Raw genomic sequence first — 22,856 nt, 5'->3', positions numbered from 1 at the left:
CTATGTCATTTCCATGGTAATATTAAGGTTGCTATGGTTATCTAATCATGTGGTATTTTTGTTTAACCAATCAGAATTGTCCACAGTATCAACCCACGCTGAAACCTTTTCACTGACCTAAGCGTAAAGCAGCTGCTGAACGATTTCGCGCACTTTCAGTTGTCGTTGAGTTTTGGTTGCATCGTTCTCAGAAGAATCGGTGAGTAAAGGCGTTGCTTCATGTACTTAATGGTCTTATCGTGTGGATGTTTTCCTCATCAGTGAAAGGAGAAAAATGGCCGACAAACCCGACGTATCAGAGGTGACAAGTTTCGACAAGACGAAGCTAAAAAAAACTGAAACGCAAGAAAAGAATCCCTTACCAACAAAAGAAAGTGAGTGGTCTGCAACGTAAATGTTCGTTTTTTTTATTGATGTTTTGCATACAGCAATTGAGCAAGAGAAGAAAGCTTGATGATGATTAAAGTATTGCAGATGTTTTGTCAAAAACTGTTGTAGAGAGATTGTATAGTAGGTTACGTGTAGCCTCTGGACATTTATCAATTTTAACAAAAATTTGAATTCAATAACACAATGTACAAAAGGGTTATGCGTTGCTAAGGAGTTTATCAATGAAGTCCCGCTCCATCGTGCGGGCTTGTTTCAAATCAGCTGGATCTTGCGATGTCTCAGCTCTGAGATCGAGGTGGTGCGCGCCATCTGGAATGAAGACAGCTGGCAAATCATTAGTAACGCTTTTTAACACGCCACCCGCAGACCATGGATCCAAACCACCGTTACTATGGAGAGACCATACAAAAGCTATTTACAACACCATTAATTATAATCATATCCCACCTAAATAAGATACTGGTGTAGGAAGAAATATCTTTGCCTCCAAATTGTGTAATAATCCAATTGGGTTTTAGTTGTAGGTTCATCCCTGTAAGTGTCTTGCAATTGTCTGCATAATCCTTCATGTCCCACTGAATGTAAAGCACCATTATGACAAGATTAATAGTAGGGTGCACTCACTCTTTCAACTGGGTACATGTCATCAATGCCATTGGAACATACAGGCATAACCATCTCAGTACATGCCTACACAGGAGCACATATGTCTGTCTCTCAGCTGATCACCCAATTAGTATCCCACATGGTAAAGCATCACAAACTATATTACCTGAAAATTCCACCCTTTATCACCTAGTGATTGTACAGCTTCTTGGTTTGTGTTCAAACATGTGGCACTGCCTGTATAATTGTAGTATACTGAGGACGCTTTAGCAATGGCCACCAACAGCTGTAGTTACAGATAAGTACACATGTCTATACCTTAAACACTAACACCCACACTACTCCAATTACAGTACACACAGACTGACAAACAGCTAACCTCTCGGTCAGATTGAAATATTTTGGTGCTCAGAACCTTACAGGCTTCCTGTAAAAAAACTTATCAATAACTTAAACAGTTGTGGATTGCGTGGGTACCTTAACAGGCCAGGCTGGAAGGGGTTCCAGAAATGACGCAGGGTAGGGATAGTTAGCTGTGTGATAAACAATTTGTAATACAATAAACACACCTCGTAAATCTTACCCATTCCCAAGTTAAACCAAATATCTTTTAACCAATCTGACAAACCGTTCACATCCTTGGGGACATCACATAGTTTAAAGGTATCATGTAGCCAACTTAAACCATCTTTCGAGCCACCTATCCTTGTCAAAGCATCCCATGACATTCGAATAGCAAGTGGACACAATGGATGAGCTTTGTCATAAGCATTAGTTAACACCTTATAAGGTCCCTGTATTAACATAACCAAACTACATGACATCAGGCTTCCCCTTTAGAAACAATAACTTTATTTGTTGGCATTACTGAAAATGGTAACACTATTAACTTACCTGGCAAGGTGTAAGATCACCAAATAACCAAATTGGTGCTGATGCAGCTAATGACCTAATAACACAAAGCCATATTCATATGATGTGGTTAACATGGTTTACATACCCATTAACTAAGTTAGGGTACTTCATTCTGATCCATGTAGCCAACATACCACCATAGGAACCACCAAAAGCTACCACAGTACTATTGTGTACACCATCAACACTTGACTAAAAGACAGCAATGAAAATGAAATGATTAGGAACACTACAAATCTTGCTATACCTTGATGTAGTCAATAAGTGTAGCATGGTCAGCCAAAGCTTGTTCAACATTGAGAAAATTTATGTTGGCTTGCTGAAATCATAACCAATGATGAAATAGATACAGAAAGGTCTTGAATGTGGTACCGTAAAACTGTTGTTGCCAAAAGGTAAGCTGTTTCCATAGTAGCGATGCTCAGAGAACACCAACATAGCTTTGTAGTGAGGAGCAAGGTCCCACATGAGCCCCTAAACATATAAAGACACTACATTGAAATGTAGTGAATGTACTACTAACAGTGTTGTTGCAGAACCATGTTATGTCTCCTTCATTGCCAGTGTAAAAGAAGATTGGTTGACCAGGTTTCCACCAATCATCATTCACCAAATAGCGGTGACTAAATGTCTTATTATTTCCATAATCAAAATGGTCTACCTATTCGTGTGGAGATCAGCATAGCGTGTGATTTTGTACATGTGTGGTGTAGTGAGTCACCTGTTGTTGGAATGTATTAGTTTTGTAAGAATATCCGGAGAAAATCGGCGTAGGCTCTGAGTAGCGTAAATAGAATGGACGCTTGGGTATTCGCGTGCCACTGCAGATCACCACGCAAAACAGAAACAGAGCTGCCAACGGCATACGCTTAGTATCCATCTTAAACCCTCTCGTGCAACTTTATACTTTTGAGGCGCTTAAATTTACAGACAAGCGCGTAATTTTTAATTCATTTGTTAAAATTACATTAAGAGTGAAATTACATTATTGAGTCATGAAATGTGGTTTGCCATCATGTTCAGGTCTTAGAGTCAATATGTCACAGCCAGTCTCTGTTACCAGTAGTGTTTGCTCAAACTGGGCTGAGTCCTTGCCATCCTGAAACAGGAGGTATTATGCATCCAACCAAATTTCAATGGGATATATTGATATTTACCTCAGTTACTGCAGTCCAGTTATCTGGCCATGTAACATCCTTCCAAGTGCCTATCAACAATAGTATGATTTTACAATAGCCCATCGAACAAGGGTAGAGTCATATTACCTTGAGATATCATTGGCTCAATTGTGAATGTGTTTCCAGGCTTCATAACTCCGATAGCCTTGTTTTCTGTGTAACGAAATTATGATCATTACATAGCACACATGCCTTCGTGGTGGCTTACTGGCATAGTGAGGAACGTTAGGAGCAGTGTGAAACAACCTGAAAAGAAACAAAACACTTGGCTAAGAGACAATAAATTACATGACACGGGCATGCGTGTACATACTGACGTATGCGAGCACACTACACCCAAATAAACAGAAATATACTCACTGATGTATTCCATGTCCACAGTAAGTCCTGACCACACTACAGCCGTGATGTTGAGCATGTTGTTGTATCGCTTGTCCTATTTCACGGTACCTCACCCCTGGCTTAACTAACCATAAAACAATAACAAAAATCGTCCTAAAAAAAAAAGCCACTAACCAATTTCTATCCCCTTCATCATACACTCATAAGCTGTCTTCACCAAGTGCTTCCGTGATTCACTCACTTTTCCCACAAAGAATGTCTCATTGAGGTCCCCATGATGTCCATCATACATCACAGTTACATCCACTACATGACAGAGCAGACACATTCCCACACATTATACACACAGACATTTCCACTCTACAAGATCAATGAAATTCATATATAAACATTACCATTACAGATGTCTCCATCTTCTAAAGGCCTTGTATCTGGAATGCCATGACAGATGACCTCGTTAACAGAGCTACAACAAAATATTACAGTACATTTATCATGTATAATTGTTGAAAATTTTCATATATCAGTTTTCAACATTCATTTCACAACAGGTAATACAAGAGATATAGCCAGGAGTATGAGGACACATATTTGTCACCGTCAGTATTTGTGTTTGGAAGTGTTAGTGGGGGTGATAAAAGGATTACAAATTAAATAGTTCAGTGGAGTACACAGATGTCTTGGGTTGTAGGAGAGAGTATAAACATCATCTGGTGAATGATGTTAGTGCAAATCTACAGTGTGTCTTCCCTTAGTACAGAAACTCACAGGTCACCTTGATAAACAGGACACTCTAGGGCATATGGTAGAATATTTGCACAATGCAAGAACCTCAACTACCACCCCAATCATGAGGTTACAAGCCAATGACCATTCAACAGCCACAACGATGACCAGTTAATCACCCAGTTAATGGTATTAATTGACAGTATGGGTAAACAGAAAGTTTATTATTGACCACAATGTACCCAAAAATCTAGTGTTGACAGATATTTCAATCATATAATCTCATAAAAGTTTGAACCCCCAATCCATCCCTCAATAGGTATATTGGTCTAGCCAGCAACTAAGTCTTAATTTCAAAATAATCAGTCAATATTTGTCATATATTTATCATCTTTATTGTATTTTGTTTGTTCAACATAAATCAGTAGGCTATAAACAATGGTAAGAGTTTGTATGTTGGTCAGACTAACTGTGCATAGGGATTTTACCAGGCCTATACAATGGATGCAAGTAATTTCTAATTGACATATATTACTGGCTTTCAATCAGAATGTAAACAACCTGTTTACTACTATAATAACAAACAATGCTTAGTTAATTTTCACACCATACAAGCTTAAAGGTCCACTGAAATGGAAAATTTACTTGTTATTTGATTGGACAAATTGTTAGTTTATGTACAAAGGCACCTTTTGAATATGTTGTTAAGCTGAGATATTGAGTTGCATAGTCTGTATGTAACGTTGTGACATACAGACTACAAAAAATCAGAAGTATGTGTATTTTCTGTTGCTTGAATGAAGAGAAATAGATGAATGAAGAGAAACAGATGGAAAATAACCTCTTTCCTAAATACATAGTTTGGGCACGTGGGTACAGTAGCTGGTGTATAAATAACATGTGCTCACTTCTACATTTGCTGTTCCAAGTGTAGTTTCAACGAGCACATCCACGGACCAGAAGTTAGACAAGTTTAAAACAACTCCTCTCCAGCTCTGAGACCCAGGAGGACAACCTCAAGAGCCTGAACGATATGCTCCAAAAGTTGGAGGAAGATGTGGCGGCAACAAAAGATCACCACGAAGTGATAGATAAAATCCAAGGAAAAGCTGCAAGAGGGTGCAGCTGCACTAGTTGACACTTGACAGACAGAAAATGATTCGCTTGGCTGACTCATCGGAGAATGGTTGGGGCACGGTGGTGGAATATAAGGGTAATGACTTCGCTGATAATGAATGGTAAACAGTGACCAATCGGCTAGGGTGAAGAAGAAACGGATGGCAGCTTCTCAGCTCTAAAAAACCCGGCAGGCAGACAGCTCCAGTTTGGGACCAGAGTTACCCCCAGCCAATGCCACCTGTCGCTACCTTTGTCCCCCCACCTCGATTCACATTTCAGTATGCACGAGCAAGACCCCACAGCTTGCCAGGACCCTGCTTCCAGTGTGGTGAGAAGAGTCATCTGAGGGCAAGTTGCCCTATACTACAAAGACCGTATCCTTGCAGTGGTATTAAATATGTGTGGCATGCCAAAATAGTTTATATGTCTGGATAATGTAATAATTCTATGTAAATATGGTCTGTAGTGAGAATGGTATGTCACCACATTGACATATACGAACCTCACAGGTGCTGTGAGGGTAGGGTCCAATTCTTTACTGTTACAGTACTACCATTTGGACTTGCAACTGCTTGTTAAACATTTACTAAACTGTTGCGACCCTTAGTAGAGTGTTGGAGGATACAAGGCCAGTGGGCAATAATATACCTAGATGGTGGGATACTGACGGTTTCAGGTAAATAATTGCAAGATGCTGTGAAGGCCAGTGCAAAAAGTAGGCCATGATCTAGCCAATGCTGGCTTAGTAAAGTATATGTGATTCCGGTCTAATTACTGAGTACATGTTACCAGTCTGAGCACTGAAGTATGTGTTGCCAGTATAAGTATAGGAGTACAGTGGAACCTCTCTATTATGGACATTTTGGGACCCAGAATTTTTGGCCACTTTTTGCTGTAATATAGAGGTTTTCCTCTTTCAGAGGTAAAAAATGTATTAACCAGATCCACTGGGACCAAAACTTTTGGAGGTTTGTGTTCTTAGTTCGGGGAGTTTGTTAAGAGAGGTTCCACTCTATGTGATATCAGTATGAGCACTGAAATATTCATATGATACTATTGGTGCATGGATTAGTCTGCAATGAGGAATCAATGTGTTCTCCCTCACAAAATACTGGCAAACATTACAACCAGGAGGATCCAAGGCTGAAGCAGCTTGCAGATGGTCTTTATGACACAGTTCTTCAAGGAAAGGCTCCCGCTACTACCTTGGTGGCTTTAGAAGGTGGAAATTATGGGCAACAGACCACAAACTACAGATGTTTCCAGCCAACGAGTGTCATGCTTGCTGTCCTATACTTAGAGCATCTCGGAGAGATAAAAGGATCAAAAGGCAGCTATAGAAGAGGCTGTGAATGCCCTGACATGGGTACACTCCTTATCAGGTCTGCCACCCCCCCCCTTCTTTTGTACAAGTAGCACTTGATGAACTAAGGAGAACTCATGCCAAGCCAGTGAAAAAGAGCCATTCACGGCTGAGATGCTAACGGCGATTGCTGATGATGCGATGGCAAAAGATTCCTTAAGTGACACACACCTTGCAGTAGCTTGCTTATTGGCTTTCTTAGATACAGTAGTATCAAACATTAGTATTAAGTTTGATATAGGTCACATTACCATCAAACTATCTAGTGATCAGCTTCACCAAGATGATGAAGTGGTTATTGAATTTTGATCACTTGCCCTATTGCAATGCTAGAGTGGTATATATTTAAGGCCAAGATCCTGGTAGATAGCAACTTATTCCTCTTTTGCCCAACTGTTGCAGGAAAGTCACCCAAATTATGAGAGTCTGAACAGTTGTCTCGCTCTAGGCTAAGTGAACTGTTGAACAAGAAGCTGGACAAGCTAGGCTTTTCAGTAGTAGAGATTAGTGTTCAGAGTCTTAGAGCATGGGGAGCAACAGCGGTTGCAGAAGCCTGGGTTCCTGACTGCCTCTTCAACCACCATGGTCAGTGGAAAACCGAGAAGGAAAAAGATAGATATGTGAAGGACTCGCTTGAAAAAACGGCTTGTCAGCTTTTAAGAATTTAGGCCTGTAACTATGTCATAATATCATGTTCTCTCATTGGTATGTAGACCACACTGAAAGCTCTTTGTGACTCTAGTGTTGACAAGTCATTAGTTGGTAGCCACACTTAGCGGCTACGTAAGCTCAGTGGTTTCAAAGGGTCATGGGATTGTATGTGGGATTGTACTATATATGGGGCAAGAAGGAGGGAGTTTCGTATGGTGTATGAAGAAAGAGCTGATATTACAAACTTTACAATGGGAAAGGTTGATAAAATGTGAAAGTCTACTATTTGGGTGGAAATACTAAGTTCTCATTTTCAACACTGCAGTATTCCCTGAGAATTCTGCTGGTAAATGATCGTTGCTGGTGTACTGTGTTGATTATCACGCTTCCCTGCAATAAAATTGGTGTGTTGACAAAGCTGGGATAACAATACCCATGAAGTAAACTACAGTATCACCGTTACAGTATCTACATGTAAGTTGCTTCTCAAGGCCAATATCCTCATGTATAATCCTGTGAGAGTGGTAACATCACAAATCACTTCTCTATTTCTGTGTACTGCATTGGGAAGGGTATGCCTGTCAACGGATTTGAAATAGCCAATAAATAAACTTTATTTAGTTGTTCTAACCACTGCACTGTTGATTTACAGCCCCTTTAACAGGCATTCTTGAGCATTCTTCACTAATACACCCATTGTACCCTCTCCTGTAGGCTTGTAGTTACCCACAGTACAAGTTCCAAGTAATTATGGGTGATATGACTTGGAGAAACAAAATCGAAACTGGCTGTAAATGGACACTTCTGTGTATCACACACATACTAAGTTCTTGGTGCGATGCAAAAATTGACTAACCATAATATATTATACACTTAGAACACATGCACTAACTGGTTGCAATCATAGCCAAAGTTTGTTTTATCATTTCAGTGGACCTTTGACATACGATAACAAAGGCCCAATGGACACTCCAATAGATATTATGGAATGGGCAGCTAAACCAAAAAGATATACAATTTAACAACCAGTTCAGACTTTTAAATCAGGCGCACGCCCACTTTCCTAAAATTGGTTCGGAAAAAACCGTGTGTTTGCATGTCTGTCCAACACCCATGTGAGCAAACAGGCAGAAAATAAACCTTCACTCAATGAATAAGGTTGCTTACGTACTGTATTAAAGCTTAACTTTCTGTTTTCATCATGTTTACTTGAAGGGGGTGAGGCCAGTAACTGAAACCAAGTAAGACAGTTCACTAGGGGCTAGCCTACATCCTGTAACAGGCGTATAACGACTGATAAACAACGTAACAGGCCTCATAAATTATCAGGAATGGCATATCTTCTCAAGTTGAAAGGGGGCGTACTCCTTTTGTATGCGAATGAAAATTAAGAGCAACTTTGTGTAGAGAATTTGCATATGAAAACACAATCAACAGTTAAAAAGGTACTTCTGTGTGTAATTTGTGGTTTAAAAACCACAAGTTATACTTACTTAGTGATGTAAAGTAATGTAATTGATGAATTACAAAATAATTACAAAATACATTTAATTTTAATGTACTGCATGTATTGTTACAAAACAAGGCGAAAAACAAAGCTATAGCATGCTGTGTGGTTACAAAGAATTGTTCAATAGTATTTACTGGGTGCCTGGTTTTTAGAAGTAGCACAGCATCAACTTGTTTCATACTTGTAACTTGTACATGTACAGGTTTGTTGTACATTCATGTTAAGCTAATCCCTAAAAAAACTCATTAGGAATTACACAAACTCTTGAAATTTGGTTCATTTGTACCTTCAGAATTGTTTCATTGAAATGCCTGACATTTTGTTAATGACCAATCAAAGTTTTCACCATACACTTAATATGGGAAGCCACAAAAGTATGGCTTGGCATGGGGCCACTTGTACTGGAGCCAAACCACAAATGTTCCTACTGTCATCACTAATCATCCAGTCAGCTCACTCGGATGAAATGTGACCAGATCTGTGAAAATCCGACACAATTGTGCAAGCCTAAATTTATGGTATAAAGCATTGAATACAATGGGTGAAATACTTGTGTATCATTAAAAAAAATTCCATACTGCTTTATTCTTATTGAGAAAGGGTCTAACAACAAAAACCTGGATATCATCTTGTTCGCCTACTCAAGAGGAGTTCGAAAATCTTTGTTTCATTTGCAGTAGACCTAAGGATACGAGAGTTATGCGCATTCGTTTACATCATGCCGAAACGATCGTACACGATCAATTTTTTCTTCACTAATTTCATCTTTGTATGCAGTGAAGAGAGGTGATACAAGGAAACTTACCCCGTAATCAATTCCCCTATTCATGGTGAACATGATTGTGCAAATTTTAACTCCTTATGTCTTTCTGTTTGTAAGTTACAACCGTTTTAGTAAGTGCCTGTAATTTATTTTCCCAATACTTCCTGAACAATTCGATCTTTCTGTTGTTGCTACATTAATGGGCTGTAAGTCCCACCAAAGTTATTGGCATATGAGGCTGAAACTTTGCAAGAGCATACATTTGGCTAAGTAGATTGCAAATATTTAATGAACAGGAATTCAAAAAAATGCGTGATTGTGTCGGGTCACAAATTTTAATTCTTGAATTACAAACTACCATCTTTCTTTAGCTGTTTTCTTAGCAATTAGCTTAATACGAGCTTCTACTTTAGCTGATTACATGACATGCATTTTGAACAAACCATTAGGTAATGTATGATCTTTCTGCATACATACAAGGCTAATACGAAAGGGTCCTTAAATATATCATCACCATAGTTTATTAGAACTCGTAAAATTCATTAAAACAAGCCCCTAAAAGAGTATGGATAACATTATATATAAGCTATACCCCTCACTCCTATACAACATTTAGACAACACTTGCTTACACACAACAGGATTTCGGAAATTTGTAATAATTGAGTGGAGAAGGGTAACAATCTCTTTCAACTGAAGCCTGTAGATTTAGCAAGGTAGAATATTGCATTGCATAACAATATAGCTAGCTTACTTCATGAACAATTCTGTCAATTTCATCAGCAGTCACCCCCGGCTTTATAGCCTTACCAGCCTCATCAAGTACCTCTCTTGCCAACTGTGGAAAAGTGATGAACTGAGAACTAACTAGTCAATGACTTACTCTACAAACTGTTCGCATCTTAGCAATCTCATCTGCTGACAGCACCTTTATGGAACAAGATTGACGAGCCAACTGCTCAGTGATTGGAATACCAGTGTCAGCATAGTCTGGCCTGCCAATGTGTGCAGGAACTGTTCTTGTAGGAGTCTGTGTATATATGTACCAATATGATGTGGATATATAATAATGACTTACTTTAGGGAATGGACGCAAAGGACCGGTGAATTGAAAATGGGGCCATGGGTTATATTTAGCCCCAGTTGTGTCTTTCTGCTTGTGAATTGCCTTATGTACCTTCCAACTACCCTTAAAACAATCCTACACAGTATAACATGTGCAAATAGAACTAGTACCCATGTATCTGTCTGTACCTGTGAGCAGAAATAGCTACCCTTAATCCCTTGTTTAAGACAGGTTGGACATTGTAGTTTAGCGGGTTTGTTGCAATCCTGTGTCTCGCAGTAATTCTCTTTATTATCAGCCGTGGGGTCAACGGTGCCTACTTCAGATGTAGCCATCTTCCATTCTTTCTCTAATTATCGCCCTCCAGAAGTCATTATTTAGAAGTGTCGTGTGAGGTTTGTATCCTTCGTGTATTGCTCGTACCCTGTTAGTTACGATCTTTTAGCACCAGTGAAGTATTTACTATCATATATCTGTTGTATTCTGGAGCCTAGGACCTTCTAGTTTTCTTAAATGTGTTTTCTACGAAGCGTGCTATAATTAGAATTATATGTCAATTTACAGGCTGTAACGCGACAGTACAGCAAGCATGGGAGCTAACAGACTGACTTACCGAAGGAGGCTATCATATAATACCAAGTCTAATCGAAAGAGAGTGTGAGTTACAATCTATTGTGTCTGAAAGCAACTTAAAACACTGCACATTTAGTTCAAAGACACCAGGTGGAAAGCTAGTTTACTTGTACCCCAAAAAGCCAGCTAAGGTTCCAGTGTGTGGTAACTGTCACAGGAAGCTGCGAGGTATTATAGCTCTACGGCCTCTGAAGTTGATGTCAGTTTCAAAGAGGCATAAGACAGTGACGCGTGCATATGGGGGACATCTTTGTGGACAGTGCCTACGAGAAAGGTTGGGATACAGAGTTGTCAAGTTAGCAGCTGTATGTAATTCCTTTTCTAGAATTATTCGAGCATTTTTAATCGAGGAACAGAAGATCGTAGTCCACGCAATGAAGGCAAAAGCTGGACAGAAATGATTTATAATGACAATGTATGTATTACATTTAATAAAAATTCCATCATCTTCCATCAGTTTTCTCAAGATACACAATACTGGTATATGGTAAAGGAATATAGGTAATGTGTTACTGTACGTTGAACTTCAAAAGGATACGGTTTTAGTAATTCTGCAAACATTTTCATGTCAGTACCAATGGTGTCTTGTCCAGATGGTGTAATAGCTGAAACTTCAACTAGGTAGCTGTCTGATAAACTGCTCTCTCCATTTTCATTAGGCTAGTGACAACAGGTTGTACATTCACTGCACTAATGCATGCTAAAATGAATATCACTAGTGGTACAGCAATAATAATTACTTCAGTTAGGAATTTGCAACCATCCGTAAGATTTCAGATTTTTGGTACAGATGTAGTGACGGTCATGACATGGATATAATGTGACAGTATATTTGTAACCCAATTTATGTCATGTAAAGGCATTGCATACAATTTTCAACAGCAATCGAATCCTATCCTCAAATTGTATAACGCTGGAACAAGTCACTTAATTTTAGCATGATAAAAATTAATAGACACTGAAATTTGGAAACTTTGCTAGAATGAACCCATTAATATTTGTAATAATCTAGATACACTTAGACCCCTGAAACCAGGACACCTCTTGCTAGGGGGAATAAAGAGTTCCACAATATGTAGGTGAAAGTACTGTAAGTTATGTATACCATGATATGATATCAAAATTCTGTCAGGACGTCCCTGGGGTCAGAATTTTCTCCTAACAATGCGACACCTTCACAATCTACGTGAATTCAAATCAATTCGTGATTTGAAGCCCGATTTGTAATTTGAAACTTGATATGTGTGATTGCTGTAGTAAGGTTATTACTGGGCTCTGAAGGACAATAAGTCATGATTAATGCTAGTTTTGTGTCACTGTGAGTTTGTATTGTTTAGCATCAATTACTTTCTCTTAACCTCATGTACTCAGTCACTCTCATCATTACACTATTCCACTGATTAGAACTGAAACATATTTACATTCTTTCCTGCCTTCAGCAATAAAATTATGCCTCAACCGTTAAACAAAAATTTAATCCCACACTGCCTGTATGTTTTTGAGGTTTTACACGGTAACAATAATAAAAGTGTGTTGTGAGACTAGTTTTCTGATTATTTACTTGGGCAAAAACCACTCGTGATTTTGTTGATTTGCATACATGATTGCTAGAGGTGTTGTACCCCTCAACACTTTACTACCTATATAGCATCTGCGATACATATACTGTTATCTTATTACCTGATAAAATTTACTAACTGTAATCTTCATTAACCCTCTCTGGAACAGATAACCTCTTACCATTAATTCTGCATGAAACCTGAATACATATGTGAAAGGAACATAACATAGAATAAATGTCTTAACTAGCACATATCCTTACGAGAATCCCATTTCATCCAGGCAAGACAACAGGTTACCACTACAAGGTACATGTACACACGTCCTGACTGCAGTTGGCCTGTTACTGTCTCCTAATTCCAGTTGTCCATTGTATATGAGGTATCTGAAAGTATAATCTTGTGAAATACTCTAATAGAACATACACTTACATTGGGGCATTAGGGTCATCCAAAGATTGACGTACTGTCGCCTTTAAAGAAACGACACTGCTTTGAGGCTCTGTAAAAATAAATACATTACAGCTCTAGACACTGCTTAAATTTACTGTATTTCTCGGAAATGATGGCAGTTATTATTCTGTCGTTAAATTTACACTCGGGCGATTCGCACAGGCCTCGGAGTCTATTTAGTAAACTTTTTACTCCATTTTCATGTACGCTCCCAAATAACAGGTGTTCGTACTGCTGGGACGACTTAGCACCGGCGTTCATCGGTCCACCAGCCATAACCCTCAAACGTAATTCTTCATATGTATTTCACTGTAATTATATGTATTTCATTGTAATTCATAATCTCATTTGATAAAAATGTTTTAATGCAGTTGCAAAGTTCCACTGTAATATCAATGATAACAAATACGCTATACCAACAGGGACTGCTGTATACAAAATCAATACAGTCCGATGCATTCCGGGAAGAGCTAAATAAAAACATGACATGGACGTACACACATCACAAGTACTACAACTTACCACTGTAGCCCAAAAATGTTATATATATGTAGTAAATTGCTGCAACGAACCATAGTGAGTTTGAGAGGAACAACGAAAGAAAATATGGCTGATCAAGGACTGAAAAATGACCATAAAAGTATAAAACTCACAATACAAACCCGTACCTCCAAACAACAACAGTTGGACTCCATGTAGAATTAGAAGTAGTGGAAAGAGAGCATTTAAATGTACATCAAAGCAGTAAGCCCACTCAACTGGGGAGCTCTCAATATGCCTCTTATTTAACAAGAAGTGGTTGCTGATTAACCATAATAGGGTGGCCACAAGCACACCCACACCGATACAATCAAATAACACTACCCATAGTAGAAATTTCCAAAACCCAAAAAATCCCAAATGAAGTGCAATAGTAAATCCTACTGAAGAAACTAGAAAAATAGAACACATAAAAGTGTTTAGCCAAATTTGTGGTACACTTACTACACAAATACAAACTGAGTAAGACAAGAAAAGCCGGGTCATCTCGAGCCCATTGATGCTTAGTTTCTGTAAATATTATCCAATCGATCAAAAAAATTACACACAAAAGCTAACCATTGTGATATCGGAAATTTCTGTACCTATAGCACATCAGGAGTGTATAGTAATTCAGGCTAAGATATATATTCATACTTACACTTTGCTGGGAGCTACCATTAATTGCAGCATCTGCCAGAAAGCAAACTCAAAATCCATCTGTCTCACTTTAAATAGCCTTCTGAAATACTTGTAAGCCTTCTGCATCCTGTTTTGCTCTAGGAATAAAATCCCTCTGTTTCTATCTAACGAAATGTCAAAAGAAACTTATAATGGTAACCTTAGTAATCCCTTACCAGTTCCAGTACGACTGTCCATTCAGTGTGCATTTATTGGAGTAATTTTACCACACGTGAGATTTGGCGAGAACTCTAGAGCTCTACGAAGTTGGAGATGGCAGCTAGCAAGAAAGAGAGAACCTTTATAATGATTAAACCGGATGGGGTACAGAGGGGATTGATCGGAGAGATTATAAAGAGATTTGAACAGAAAGGGTTTTCTCTGCAAGCGATGAAATTCATCCAGGTGAGAGGTCGTGCCACGTGGCCTAATTGGTGTGGTAATTTGGAATCTTTAGTGCACTGAAGACTTTATGAAGCAGCATTACGCCGATCTCAGCTCTAAGAAGTTCTTTCCAGGTCTTGTCAAGTACATGTCCACAGGACCAGTAGTTGCAATGGTTAGCTATACCTTATTACTGGTGCAGAGTTTTATCTCATTCACTCCATAGGTATGGTCAGGTCTTGGTGTGGTTAAGACAGGCAGGGTGATGTTAGGAGAAACTGATCCTGTAAGAACTTAACAATTTTATCTCTATCCATTGTTTTTTTCTGACAGGCTGCTTCTAAACCAGGCACCATTCGTGGTGACTTCTGTGTTGAGATTGGAAGGTAGTATTAAAGGTGTAATAATTGTAATATATCAAGCTTTGTTGCCAGAAATGCCTGTCATGGTAGTGACAGTGTTGAGAGTGCTGAGAAGGAAATCAAGTTATGGTTCAAACCTGAGGAAATTGTTGAGTGGACCTCCTGTCAGGAGAAATTTGTGTATGAAGATTAGACACACTGAACTATTGATATGAAACTTAATATTTGTAAATGAATTTTTCTAGACATGAATTCATTTCTAATTCAGAATTTACATTTTCGAAATAGTCTCAAGACTAATAATGTGTAGACAAGTCTCAAGAACTAAACTGGTAGCTTTACACAGTAGTATCCTGTCCATGTGGACGTTAATGATTTCCTCTGTGCCAGGCTTTTTCTCAATACAGTAGCAATTATCATAGAACTCTGAGAAAGTGACACACAGCTCGTAGGCATATTCGCATAAAGTGTGAGGGCACAAATCATCTAGGACGTGCTCAATAATTTCTGGGTAGCGTATCACACACTTGGCAAGCTTGAGTTCCTTTTCATTGCTCAAAGAAATCTTGGTGCCATCGACTGCTTTAGCTAGATCTTCAGGGCTTATCTGGGCTGTGCGAATAATAGACCTACAAAAAAAAAAAAATGAACCAGAATAAAATATTTCTTTCTGAGAAAATATTAGCACACCTTATCCTAGTAAGTGAATAGAGTAAATATACAGCAGTGTTGCCTCGGTCTTCCAACATCTGTAGTTAGGTGAAAACTTCTGCAAAAATATACATAAGTACCTCTACCTTGTCAAATGAAAACACGTAATCATTAATTCTGTGATGCATTAGGTCAGCATATTTGATGCAGCCATAAGCCAATGCCTCTTGTGCCTTTTTCAGCTCCTCAGGGCTCAGTACCTACATAGGCGTCTTTTGTGAAATAGACACTTGAGTATGACAAATCTTACTTGATCTCGTTGTTTTTCTACCAACTTGGCCATACTTCGTTCTAGCCCTTCATCAAGTAAATCTCTCAACATAACATTTTCACCAGACCTGGTCTTCAGTCTCTTCCTACATGACAATGCTTAGTTGATAAACCATATTTCACTACTAACTTGTCTGGTCCCAGTACTACTCCAAATCCTACATGGTCTACACGAACTTTCTCAGGATCATAATAACCTGCCAATCTGGCTGCTGCATAGATCAGTTGAAAGTGTACACCCTAAAATGAATTCATTCAAACATTCACCACTACAAAGGTTTGTTGTACTTGTCCAGAGTCAACAACATATATCAGCCAGTCTCCTTTCTCATCCACAACACGATGCCTCAGAGCAGCCATGTCTGATGTATCATAAGTAAATGCTCCATCACTTTTCACGACCATCAACGGCATATCATGACCAGGTATGAATATCACTTTAGAGCCCTGATCTTCCTTAAGCAAACCTGTGTAAAAATATGGTCATGTACAAGATGTCAAACAAAGCAATAGTAACCTTTAGCTTCAAGGTCTTTAACTACTTCTGGCATCAGTGGCTGGTAGAATGATTCTCCCCTCTCAGTACAGGTAACACCCAGCTTTTGATAGATTGCTTCAAATCCTACACAAAGAATGATACTAGGAGGTACAATGGTGTGACATCACTTTGTACCTCTACGGGATACTTCACAAATCTTCTCCCATGCTGCCATTACTTGTGGGTCTCCCGTCTGAAGTTTAACAACGTAACTTCGAGCAGTTTCTTTAAAGGCATCGTCTGTCTTGAATCGTTGCTGTGCTTCCTGTTAGAAACAAAGATTAAACATAAACACATTTCTAATGTGAACAATTAGTACCTTATACAATGCCTGTAATTCTTCAACAGGTAGAGAAGATGTGGAGAAGTCAGGACGTGTCTCTGTGATGTGTGCAATTAGCTGACCAAACTGAGTTCCCCAGTCACCAACATGATTCAATCTACAAAACAATAGCTACAGTAGTAAATTCCATAAGAAGCTATACACACTCGCACACACACAGCAAACCAAGCAAAGCCTTCAACTGCTCTATACATGGTCATGTGTATACCCAGTGAAACAATGGGCATCTGTGCACTACTCAAGTGCTATAAGTCTTCGTAGTACAGGTAAGGCTCTCTCTCTCTGACACGCACACACAAACACACACTTGCATGCAACACATTCATGCAACACATTCATTGGTTCTACCTAAGAACATCATGGCCAACATATTCTAACAGACGGCTAATAGATTCTCCAATTATTGTTGATCGAAGGTGCCCCACATGCATCTCCTTGGCTATGTTAGGTGATGACATATCAACAATAACACGCTTCTTCTCCACGGCTGGTGGTCGGGCACCATGCTTCAGTATATCTGTTATCAGTTGTGACACAAACCAGGGCTGTAAGTGAACATTGACGAAGCCAGCACCTTGTACTTCACACTAAGAATAACAAAGGAATATTTTAATGATGTGTACACGTGTCATGAAAAGATATTAACATTAAAACACAATATTGACATCATTTATGTAATCATCAAAGGGTGTTAACATGCAACACAAAGGGTACAGGCAAAACAACATGATACACTTACTTTGTTAATAAATCTACAAGGAGGCATACAACTAACTATATTTCTTGCAACTTCAGTTGGACTAGTTTTCTGATTAGAGTTTTTCAGTGACTAGAGAAAACATGAGATACAATCATATACCGAAGATGGTATCAAACTTACACTAGCTATAGCCATCGCAGCTGAACACTGGTAGTCCCCAAAGCGAGGCTGGTCTGTATGCTTCACTATATTAGTAACTGAAGCAGCAGGGTAGGCCCTACGAATGGCTATTGTGAATGTATTGTTTAGTAGTGTTAGAACACTCGTCGCATGCTGCATGAGTTTCGATTCTTCCTCTGCAATACTCTAATGAGTAGACAAACCTATAAAAGTAGTGTCTGTGATTTATTATCTAACCTTCTTTAGATGATGAATTTGATATTTTAATTTGTTATTTAATATTACTTCTGCACTCTCATCAGCCACAGGATTAGGTACACCTCCTGTAGTTTGGTTCTCAAGTTGCTGCACTTCTTTGCGAAGTCTTGCTGCTTCTTGCTCCTACACAGGCATGCATGGTGTACTTGTAATGGAACAGAACACGTGGCAACTTAGCAGATATAGCTATGAGCGGCAAAACACACAAATTACGTACACACTTAGCAATTTGCTTTAGTAAATGTGAAGCTTCCATTAAAAAATTCTGTGTAGCAGTATCTTTGCCTTTGCTTCCTACCGAGCTTCCGATTTTTATTACTTCTCGCGCATAAATAGGGTAACGATTTAATGCGGTACATAAGTTAATCCTGAGATCGATCTAGAGCTGTTAATTGCTGCCAATGTCCAACCTATTTTCAACTGCACCTGCGGTCAAGAGACTTTTGGCATGGAAACAAGGTGACGAAGATGATAAGTGGGCTGAGAAAGCCATAGATTCGCTGGTTAAAAAGTTGAAAAAGAAAAAGGGTGACTTGGAAGAGTTAGAGAAAGCCTTGTCCAATCCAGGGACAAATACAAAGTGTATCACAATTCCACGAAGTTTGGATGGACGTCTGCAAGTGTCTCATAGGAAGGGACTCCCACACGTGATCTACTGTCGAGTATGGCGCTGGCCAGATCTACAGACCCATCATGAATTAAAACCTCTGGAAGGTTGTGAGTATGCCTTTGGACTAAAACAAAGTGATGTGTGTATCAATCCATATCACTACCACCGAGTGGAACAGCCAGGTAGGAAGTTTGATAATTAAATTTGTTGTAAATAAGGTTTAACTATATTTTTAGTTTTGCCACCAGTATTGGTGCCCCGTAACCCACAGCAAATTACTGGGCCACGTTATGAACCAACTCGATATGGGACAATGGCCAACAGTCAACCACAAGCTCAGCTGTACTCTCCACAAAGTGAAGGCAGTCCTCTTTCATTTGAGTATCCTGGTTAGTGGCAGGATATGATGTCATAGCAATTGTTTGTTACTAAGTCTTAGTTCAATAGTTAACATGTGGTGTTTGTTGGTGTGGGCATTAATGGTTGCCAGAATAAACATGTGTTCCCTGTGAAGCAGTTTATTGTTTAGACACAGATGGTGTCTTTATTTATGCAGCACATTGGCATGGTTTAGCTGCAAACCAAAGAAGGCAACTAGTATACAGTATTGCTATACTGATAAACTTTGGATATAACCGAAGTAAAAATTAAATGTACACTATTGTAGCTGCAGGTGTAGATGGCTCCACAGAATAGTGCTCGGTTTATGCTTACATGTGCACATTTAAAAAAAACCTATTCTGGAAACAGGATGTGTGCTCATTTTAATTGCAAAACATTGTACATTAAAATTGTGACATTTTGATTGCTTGCATTTGTAGATCAGTAAAGACTTGGCTGACATCCTGTGGTTGGGTGATGACTTGATAGTGTGGGTATATAAATCAGTCATTAATTGATTACAGGGTTTCTGTTGCTATATTAGTATTTGTGTGTGTATTAAAATTAATAATGGAATGTACTCATAGTTAGATATTAAATTGTTATAATTTTGTTTTGCTATTAACCACTGTACTTGTTGGCACACAGAAACTCCTCCACCAGCTTATAGCCCTCTGTCTGAGAGTAGCCAACGAGGTAGTCCCCCAGATGGTGCCATGTTGGAAAACATGCAGCAACAAGCCTCTGTGCCTCAAGCAATGACTCCTAGTGGTATGCAGTATGCTGTGTATTTAACTGTAATTATTGGGGGCTTACCTTCCAGATATGAGTAGTCATGTCCCAGTAAGATATCAGGAGCCAGAGTATTGGTGTTCTATATTTTACTATGAGTTGAATAATCGTGTTGGAGAAGCATTCAAAGCTACGCAGTCTCATGTGGTCGTGGATGGGTACACTGATCCTTCTACTTGTGCAGATCGTTTCTGTCTTGGTCAGTTGTCCAATGTGAACCGTAACTCCACTATTGAGAACACACGTCGTCATATTGGCAAGGGAGTACACTTGTTTTATGTTGGTGGTGAATGCTTTGTGGAATGTCTGAGTGACAGTAGCATATTTGTACAAAGCCGATGCTGCAATCACTCCCACGGCTTCCATCCTACAACTGTTTGTAAAATTCCATCAGGATGTAGTCTAAAGATCTTCAACAATCAGGAGTTTGCTTCTCTCTTAGTTCAAGCCGTGAATCAAGGGTACGAAGCAACATTTGAGCTAACAAAATTTTGCATTATAAGAATGAGCTTTGTAAAAGGTTGGGGAGCAGAATATCATCGTCAAGATGTCACCAGTACTCCTTGTTGGATTGAGATCCACTTACATGGACCACTCACATGGCTGGATAAAGTTTTGTCTCAATTACCGAAGGATGGAGATGGAATAACATCCATGTCTTAAGGCCTTCTTCTGTATCATTACACCATAACAATACAACATATTCATTTATGTATTATCAATTTTGTTCATCTTTCCATTTTGTTTTATATAATTTGTACATATCTATATTTTTCTTTTGCATTAAAATATTACAATCATGTCAGCTGCAACCTGTAAAATGTTCCGTTACATAATTAGGTGTTAACTGCTTCTAAATTACCTGATGACCAATCTATTTTCAACTGCGCCTGCAGTCAAAAGGCTTTTGGCATGGAAACAAGGTGATGAAGATGATAAGTGGGCTGAGAAAGCCATAGATTCGCTGGTTAAGAAGTTAAAGAAGCGAAAGGGTGATTTGGAGGAATTAGAGAGAGCCTTGTCCAATCCAGGGACAAGTACAAAGTGCATCACAATTCCACGAAGTTTGGATGGACGTCTGCAAGTGTCCCATAGGAAGGGGCTCCCACACGTGATCTACTGTCGAGTATGGCGCTGGCCAGATTTACAGAGCCACCACGAGTTAAAACCTCTGGAAGGTTGTGAGTATGCTTTTGGACTAAAACAAAGTGATGTGTGTATTAACCCATATCACTACCGCCGTGTAGAACAACCAGGTAGGAAGAAAGTTTATTAAATCAGGACACACTGTGATTTTCTATTATAATTAGTGCTACCACCAGTGTTGGTGCCTCGTAACCCACAGCCGATAACTGGACCTCGGTATGAGCCTACTCGATATGGGACGATGGCCAACCAAGCCCAAGCTCAAGTCTATTCACCACGCAGTGATGTAACATTTGAATACCCTGGTAGGGTGAAGTGCAAATGAGTGGTGTGTTACTTTATTGTTCCCACTGCAGAAACACCTCCACCAGCATACAGTCCAACAATAGACAGTCGAGTGAGCAGTCCTCCTGATGGTGCAGTAATAGAGGCCATGAAACAACCACAAGCAATGACACCTACTGGTGGGTAGCTTGTTGTTTTTGTGGGTTATAACTTTTTGTTTGTCTCCAGATCTGAGTAGTCATATTCCAGTAACATATCAGGAGCCAGAGTATTGGTGTTCTATATTCTACTATGAGTTGAATAATCGTGTTGGAGAGGCATTCAGAGCCACCCAGTCTCATGTAGTTGTGGATGGTTACACTGATCCTTCTACTTGTGCAGATCGTTTCTGTCTTGGTCAGTTGTCCAATGTGAACCGTAACTCCACTATTGAGAACACACGTCGTCATATTGGCAAGGGAGTACACTTGTTTTATGTTGGTGGTGAATGCTTTGTAGAATGTCTGAGTGACAGTAGCATATTTATACAAAGTCGATGCTCTAACCACTCCCACGGCTTCCATCCTACAACCGTTTGTAAGATCCCATCAGGGTGCAGCCTAAAGATATTCAACAATCAGGAATTTGCTACTCTTCTCTCCCAGTCAGTCAATCAAGGCTTTGAGGCAGCATACGAGTTAACCAAGTATTGCATCATAAGAATGAGCTTTGTAAAAGGTTGGGGAGCAGAATATCATCGTCAAGATGTCACCAGTACTCCTTGTTGGATTGAGATCCACTTACATGGACCCCTCACATGGCTGGATAAAGTTTTAACCCAACTAAGGCCTAAAGCAGCTGGTGGTTCATCCATGTCTTAACTTTGAACTTGCTAACTTTTACACTACAATGATTTTTTTTTTCACTTTTTGTAAAGTTTACCCAATCAGCCAATCATAAGTGTCTATTATGTATCTATATATATGAGCCAACGAATCAAAAACTTAATTTATGATGCATGTGCGTTTAGTAGAAAACAAGTTGATATTGTGCTACTTCTAAAAACCAGGTGCAATGCAGCTAGCTAACTCATCTGGAATAACTATAGACAGTATATACTACTATGAATTAACCAACTATGTATTACTACTTTACAATAGGGTAGTTTGGGTTGTGCAATAATATAATTAGCTATTTCTTGTATTTCGTAATTCATGAAATATTCGGGATTCGTTCAATTACGTTGCTATGCACTGCTAAGGAAGCGTTTGTTAAATAAACCACTTTTACCAACATATTACACACAAAACTATCTTCTAAACTGTTTAATAGTGTGACTAACGTATTTTTTCCCACAAATTCTCTCGACAAAGCCTCAAAGCTGCTCTTCATTTTCGTTCGCGTACGTAAGGGATACGCCCCCTTTCCAACTCGAAGCGATAGG

The 22,856-nt window shown here is 39.1% G+C and overlaps 9 protein-coding genes across 11 annotated transcripts; 4 read left to right on the top strand and 5 right to left on the bottom strand.

Moving 5' to 3' along the window:
- Positions 1 to 515: 515 nt before the first annotated feature.
- Positions 516 to 2,851, bottom strand: LOC136238329 (lysosomal Pro-X carboxypeptidase-like). Its single transcript, XM_066028749.1, has 13 exons — positions 2,633 to 2,851; positions 2,435 to 2,572; positions 2,284 to 2,385; positions 2,159 to 2,230; positions 1,997 to 2,103; positions 1,891 to 1,945; positions 1,580 to 1,790; positions 1,474 to 1,529; positions 1,376 to 1,423; positions 1,163 to 1,282; positions 1,015 to 1,080; positions 838 to 965; positions 516 to 779 (listed from the first exon to the last, which is right to left on the bottom strand). The coding sequence occupies exons 1-13, from the start codon at positions 2,789 to 2,791 to the stop codon at positions 587 to 589; spliced, it is 1,455 nt and encodes a 484-aa protein (XP_065884821.1). The 5' UTR covers positions 2,792 to 2,851; the 3' UTR covers positions 516 to 586.
- LOC136238334 (methionine aminopeptidase 1-like) lies at positions 2,851 to 11,018 on the bottom strand. 2 transcript variants are annotated; one of them, XM_066028758.1, is made up of 12 exons: positions 10,817 to 11,017; positions 10,641 to 10,763; positions 10,446 to 10,592; positions 10,317 to 10,400; positions 10,195 to 10,262; positions 3,827 to 3,897; positions 3,606 to 3,737; positions 3,450 to 3,555; positions 3,298 to 3,335; positions 3,177 to 3,242; positions 3,069 to 3,118; positions 2,851 to 3,010 (listed from the first exon to the last, which is right to left on the bottom strand). In XM_066028758.1, exons 1-12 carry the CDS (start codon positions 10,961 to 10,963, stop codon positions 2,897 to 2,899), a joined length of 1,146 nt encoding a protein of 381 aa, XP_065884830.1. In that variant the 5' UTR covers positions 10,964 to 11,017; the 3' UTR covers positions 2,851 to 2,896. The 2 variants fall into 2 exon arrangements, with proteins under 2 accessions (XP_065884830.1, XP_065884828.1); XM_066028756.1 differs by having other exon boundaries at positions 10,446 to 10,763; positions 10,817 to 11,018.
- LOC136238341 (large ribosomal subunit protein eL34-like) lies at positions 10,923 to 11,712 on the top strand. The gene is made up of 4 exons (XM_066028765.1): positions 10,923 to 11,023; positions 11,193 to 11,285; positions 11,338 to 11,535; positions 11,587 to 11,712. The coding sequence occupies exons 2-4, from the start codon at positions 11,218 to 11,220 to the stop codon at positions 11,660 to 11,662; spliced, it is 342 nt and encodes a 113-aa protein (XP_065884837.1). The 5' UTR covers positions 10,923 to 11,023; positions 11,193 to 11,217; the 3' UTR covers positions 11,663 to 11,712.
- On the bottom strand, positions 11,650 to 13,549 carry LOC136238337 (mediator of RNA polymerase II transcription subunit 18-like). Its single transcript, XM_066028762.1, has 6 exons — positions 13,369 to 13,549; positions 13,253 to 13,322; positions 13,084 to 13,206; positions 12,942 to 13,020; positions 11,800 to 11,921; positions 11,650 to 11,738 (listed from the first exon to the last, which is right to left on the bottom strand). The coding sequence occupies exons 1-6, from the start codon at positions 13,547 to 13,549 to the stop codon at positions 11,705 to 11,707; spliced, it is 609 nt and encodes a 202-aa protein (XP_065884834.1). The 3' UTR covers positions 11,650 to 11,704.
- A 15-nt stretch (positions 13,550 to 13,564) lies between these two features.
- On the bottom strand, positions 13,565 to 14,737 carry LOC136238336 (protein unc-50 homolog). 2 transcript variants are annotated; one of them, XM_066028760.1, is made up of 7 exons: positions 14,650 to 14,737; positions 14,454 to 14,598; positions 14,372 to 14,397; positions 14,258 to 14,323; positions 13,942 to 14,205; positions 13,796 to 13,894; positions 13,565 to 13,743 (listed from the first exon to the last, which is right to left on the bottom strand). In XM_066028760.1, the coding sequence occupies exons 1-7, from the start codon at positions 14,669 to 14,671 to the stop codon at positions 13,610 to 13,612; spliced, it is 756 nt and encodes a 251-aa protein (XP_065884832.1). In that variant the 5' UTR covers positions 14,672 to 14,737; the 3' UTR covers positions 13,565 to 13,609. The 2 variants fall into 2 exon arrangements, with proteins under 2 accessions (XP_065884832.1, XP_065884833.1); XM_066028761.1 differs by having other exon boundaries at positions 14,454 to 14,594; positions 14,650 to 14,735.
- On the top strand, positions 14,674 to 15,493 carry LOC136238339 (nucleoside diphosphate kinase B-like). Its single transcript, XM_066028764.1, has 5 exons — positions 14,674 to 14,878; positions 14,931 to 15,032; positions 15,084 to 15,143; positions 15,191 to 15,243; positions 15,292 to 15,493. Exons 1-5 carry the CDS (start codon positions 14,747 to 14,749, stop codon positions 15,410 to 15,412), a joined length of 468 nt encoding a protein of 155 aa, XP_065884836.1. The 5' UTR covers positions 14,674 to 14,746; the 3' UTR covers positions 15,413 to 15,493.
- On the bottom strand, positions 14,682 to 18,615 carry LOC136238326 (arginine--tRNA ligase, cytoplasmic-like). Its single transcript, XM_066028745.1, has 14 exons — positions 18,437 to 18,615; positions 18,199 to 18,342; positions 17,962 to 18,147; positions 17,821 to 17,910; positions 17,430 to 17,668; positions 17,058 to 17,178; positions 16,874 to 17,003; positions 16,718 to 16,822; positions 16,489 to 16,667; positions 16,331 to 16,440; positions 16,181 to 16,286; positions 16,017 to 16,130; positions 15,910 to 15,968; positions 14,682 to 15,848 (listed from the first exon to the last, which is right to left on the bottom strand). The coding sequence occupies exons 1-14, from the start codon at positions 18,473 to 18,475 to the stop codon at positions 15,491 to 15,493; spliced, it is 1,980 nt and encodes a 659-aa protein (XP_065884817.1). The 5' UTR covers positions 18,476 to 18,615; the 3' UTR covers positions 14,682 to 15,490.
- Positions 18,536 to 20,814, top strand: LOC136238332 (mothers against decapentaplegic homolog 5-like). Its single transcript, XM_066028754.1, has 4 exons — positions 18,536 to 19,011; positions 19,066 to 19,218; positions 19,859 to 19,981; positions 20,034 to 20,814. Exons 1-4 carry the CDS (start codon positions 18,621 to 18,623, stop codon positions 20,663 to 20,665), a joined length of 1,299 nt encoding a protein of 432 aa, XP_065884826.1. The 5' UTR covers positions 18,536 to 18,620; the 3' UTR covers positions 20,666 to 20,814.
- Positions 20,815 to 20,861: 47 nt separating this feature from the next.
- LOC136238333 (mothers against decapentaplegic homolog 5-like) lies at positions 20,862 to 22,392 on the top strand. The gene is made up of 4 exons (XM_066028755.1): positions 20,862 to 21,258; positions 21,313 to 21,453; positions 21,505 to 21,612; positions 21,662 to 22,392. Exons 1-4 carry the CDS (start codon positions 20,868 to 20,870, stop codon positions 22,291 to 22,293), a joined length of 1,272 nt encoding a protein of 423 aa, XP_065884827.1. The 5' UTR covers positions 20,862 to 20,867; the 3' UTR covers positions 22,294 to 22,392.
- Positions 22,393 to 22,856: the final 464 nt, after the last annotated feature.

This window comes from Dysidea avara, chromosome 11 (assembly GCF_963678975.1).
Source record: "Dysidea avara chromosome 11, odDysAvar1.4, whole genome shotgun sequence".
In the NCBI taxonomy this organism is placed as follows: domain Eukaryota; kingdom Metazoa; phylum Porifera; class Demospongiae; order Dictyoceratida; family Dysideidae; genus Dysidea; species Dysidea avara.
The sequence above is the reverse complement of the archived record's forward strand: the minus strand, read 5'-3'. Positions and strand labels throughout refer to the sequence as shown.

Bases quoted from the DNA above. Each gene is read 5' to 3' on its own strand.
- LOC136238341 (XM_066028765.1), top strand. From the start codon at position 11,218: ATGGGAGCTAACAGACTGACTTACCGAAGGAGGCTATCATATAATACC. The intron at 11,286-11,337 runs GTGAGTTACAAT...CTGCACATTTAG, and splicing joins AAGTCTAATCGAAAGAGAGT to TTCAAAGACACCAGGTGGAA. The intron at 11,536-11,586 runs GTTGGGATACAG...TTCCTTTTCTAG, and splicing joins GGACAGTGCCTACGAGAAAG to AATTATTCGAGCATTTTTAA.
- LOC136238333 (XM_066028755.1), top strand. From the start codon at position 20,868: ATGACCAATCTATTTTCAACTGCGCCTGCAGTCAAAAGGCTTTTGGCA. The intron at 21,259-21,312 runs GTAGGAAGAAAG...TATTATAATTAG, and splicing joins CCGCCGTGTAGAACAACCAG to TGCTACCACCAGTGTTGGTG. The intron at 21,454-21,504 runs GTAGGGTGAAGT...TTCCCACTGCAG, and splicing joins TGTAACATTTGAATACCCTG to AAACACCTCCACCAGCATAC.
- LOC136238326 (XM_066028745.1), bottom strand. From the start codon at position 18,475: ATGGAAGCTTCACATTTACTAAAGCAAATTGCTAAGTGT. The intron at 18,343-18,436 runs GTACGTAATTTG...ATGCCTGTGTAG, and splicing joins TAAAGCAAATTGCTAAGTGT to GAGCAAGAAGCAGCAAGACT. The intron at 17,669-17,820 runs GTAAGTGTATCA...TGTTATTCTTAG, and splicing joins CTTGTAGATTTATTAACAAA to TGTGAAGTACAAGGTGCTGG.
- LOC136238339 (XM_066028764.1), top strand. From the start codon at position 14,747: ATGGCAGCTAGCAAGAAAGAGAGAACCTTTATAATGATTAAACCGGAT. The intron at 15,033-15,083 runs GTTAGCTATACC...TTCACTCCATAG, and splicing joins CAGGACCAGTAGTTGCAATG to GTATGGTCAGGTCTTGGTGT. The intron at 15,244-15,291 runs GTAGTATTAAAG...CTTTGTTGCCAG, and splicing joins TTCTGTGTTGAGATTGGAAG to AAATGCCTGTCATGGTAGTG.
- LOC136238337 (XM_066028762.1), bottom strand. From the start codon at position 13,549: ATGGCTGGTGGACCGATGAACGCCGGTGCTAAGTCGTCCCAGCAGTAC. The intron at 11,922-12,941 runs GTAATAAGATAA...TGTTGTCACTAG, and splicing joins CAGTTAGTAAATTTTATCAG to CCTAATGAAAATGGAGAGAG. The intron at 11,739-11,799 runs GTATCCTTTTGA...ACCATATACCAG, and splicing joins TTTGCAGAATTACTAAAACC to TATTGTGTATCTTGAGAAAA.
- LOC136238336 (XM_066028760.1), bottom strand. From the start codon at position 14,671: ATGGACAGTCGTACTGGAACTG. The intron at 14,206-14,257 runs GTAAGTGTACCA...CTATTTTTCTAG, and splicing joins ACTCAGTTTGTATTTGTGTA to TTTCTTCAGTAGGATTTACT. The intron at 13,895-13,941 runs GTACGGGTTTGT...GTCATTTTTCAG, and splicing joins CCAACTGTTGTTGTTTGGAG to TCCTTGATCAGCCATATTTT.
- LOC136238332 (XM_066028754.1), top strand. From the start codon at position 18,621: ATGTCCAACCTATTTTCAACTGCACCTGCGGTCAAGAGACTTTTGGCA. The intron at 19,012-19,065 runs GTAGGAAGTTTG...CTATATTTTTAG, and splicing joins CCACCGAGTGGAACAGCCAG to TTTTGCCACCAGTATTGGTG. The intron at 19,219-19,858 runs GTTAGTGGCAGG...GTTGGCACACAG, and splicing joins TCTTTCATTTGAGTATCCTG to AAACTCCTCCACCAGCTTAT.
- LOC136238329 (XM_066028749.1), bottom strand. From the start codon at position 2,791: ATGGATACTAAGCGTATGCCGTTGGCAGCTCTGTTTCTGTTTTGCGTG. The intron at 2,231-2,283 runs GTACCACATTCA...TTATGATTTCAG, and splicing joins TTGGCAACAACAGTTTTACG to CAAGCCAACATAAATTTTCT. The intron at 1,283-1,375 runs GTTAGCTGTTTG...CTGTAACTACAG, and splicing joins TATTTCAATCTGACCGAGAG to CTGTTGGTGGCCATTGCTAA.
- LOC136238334 (XM_066028756.1), bottom strand. From the start codon at position 10,963: ATGGCTACATCTGAAGTAGGCACCGTTGACCCCACGGCTGATAATAAA. The intron at 10,263-10,316 runs GTAAGCTAGCTA...CTAAATCTACAG, and splicing joins TTGACAGAATTGTTCATGAA to GCTTCAGTTGAAAGAGATTG. The intron at 3,556-3,605 runs GTTAGTGGCTTT...TTTTATGGTTAG, and splicing joins GATGAAGGGGATAGAAATTG to TTAAGCCAGGGGTGAGGTAC.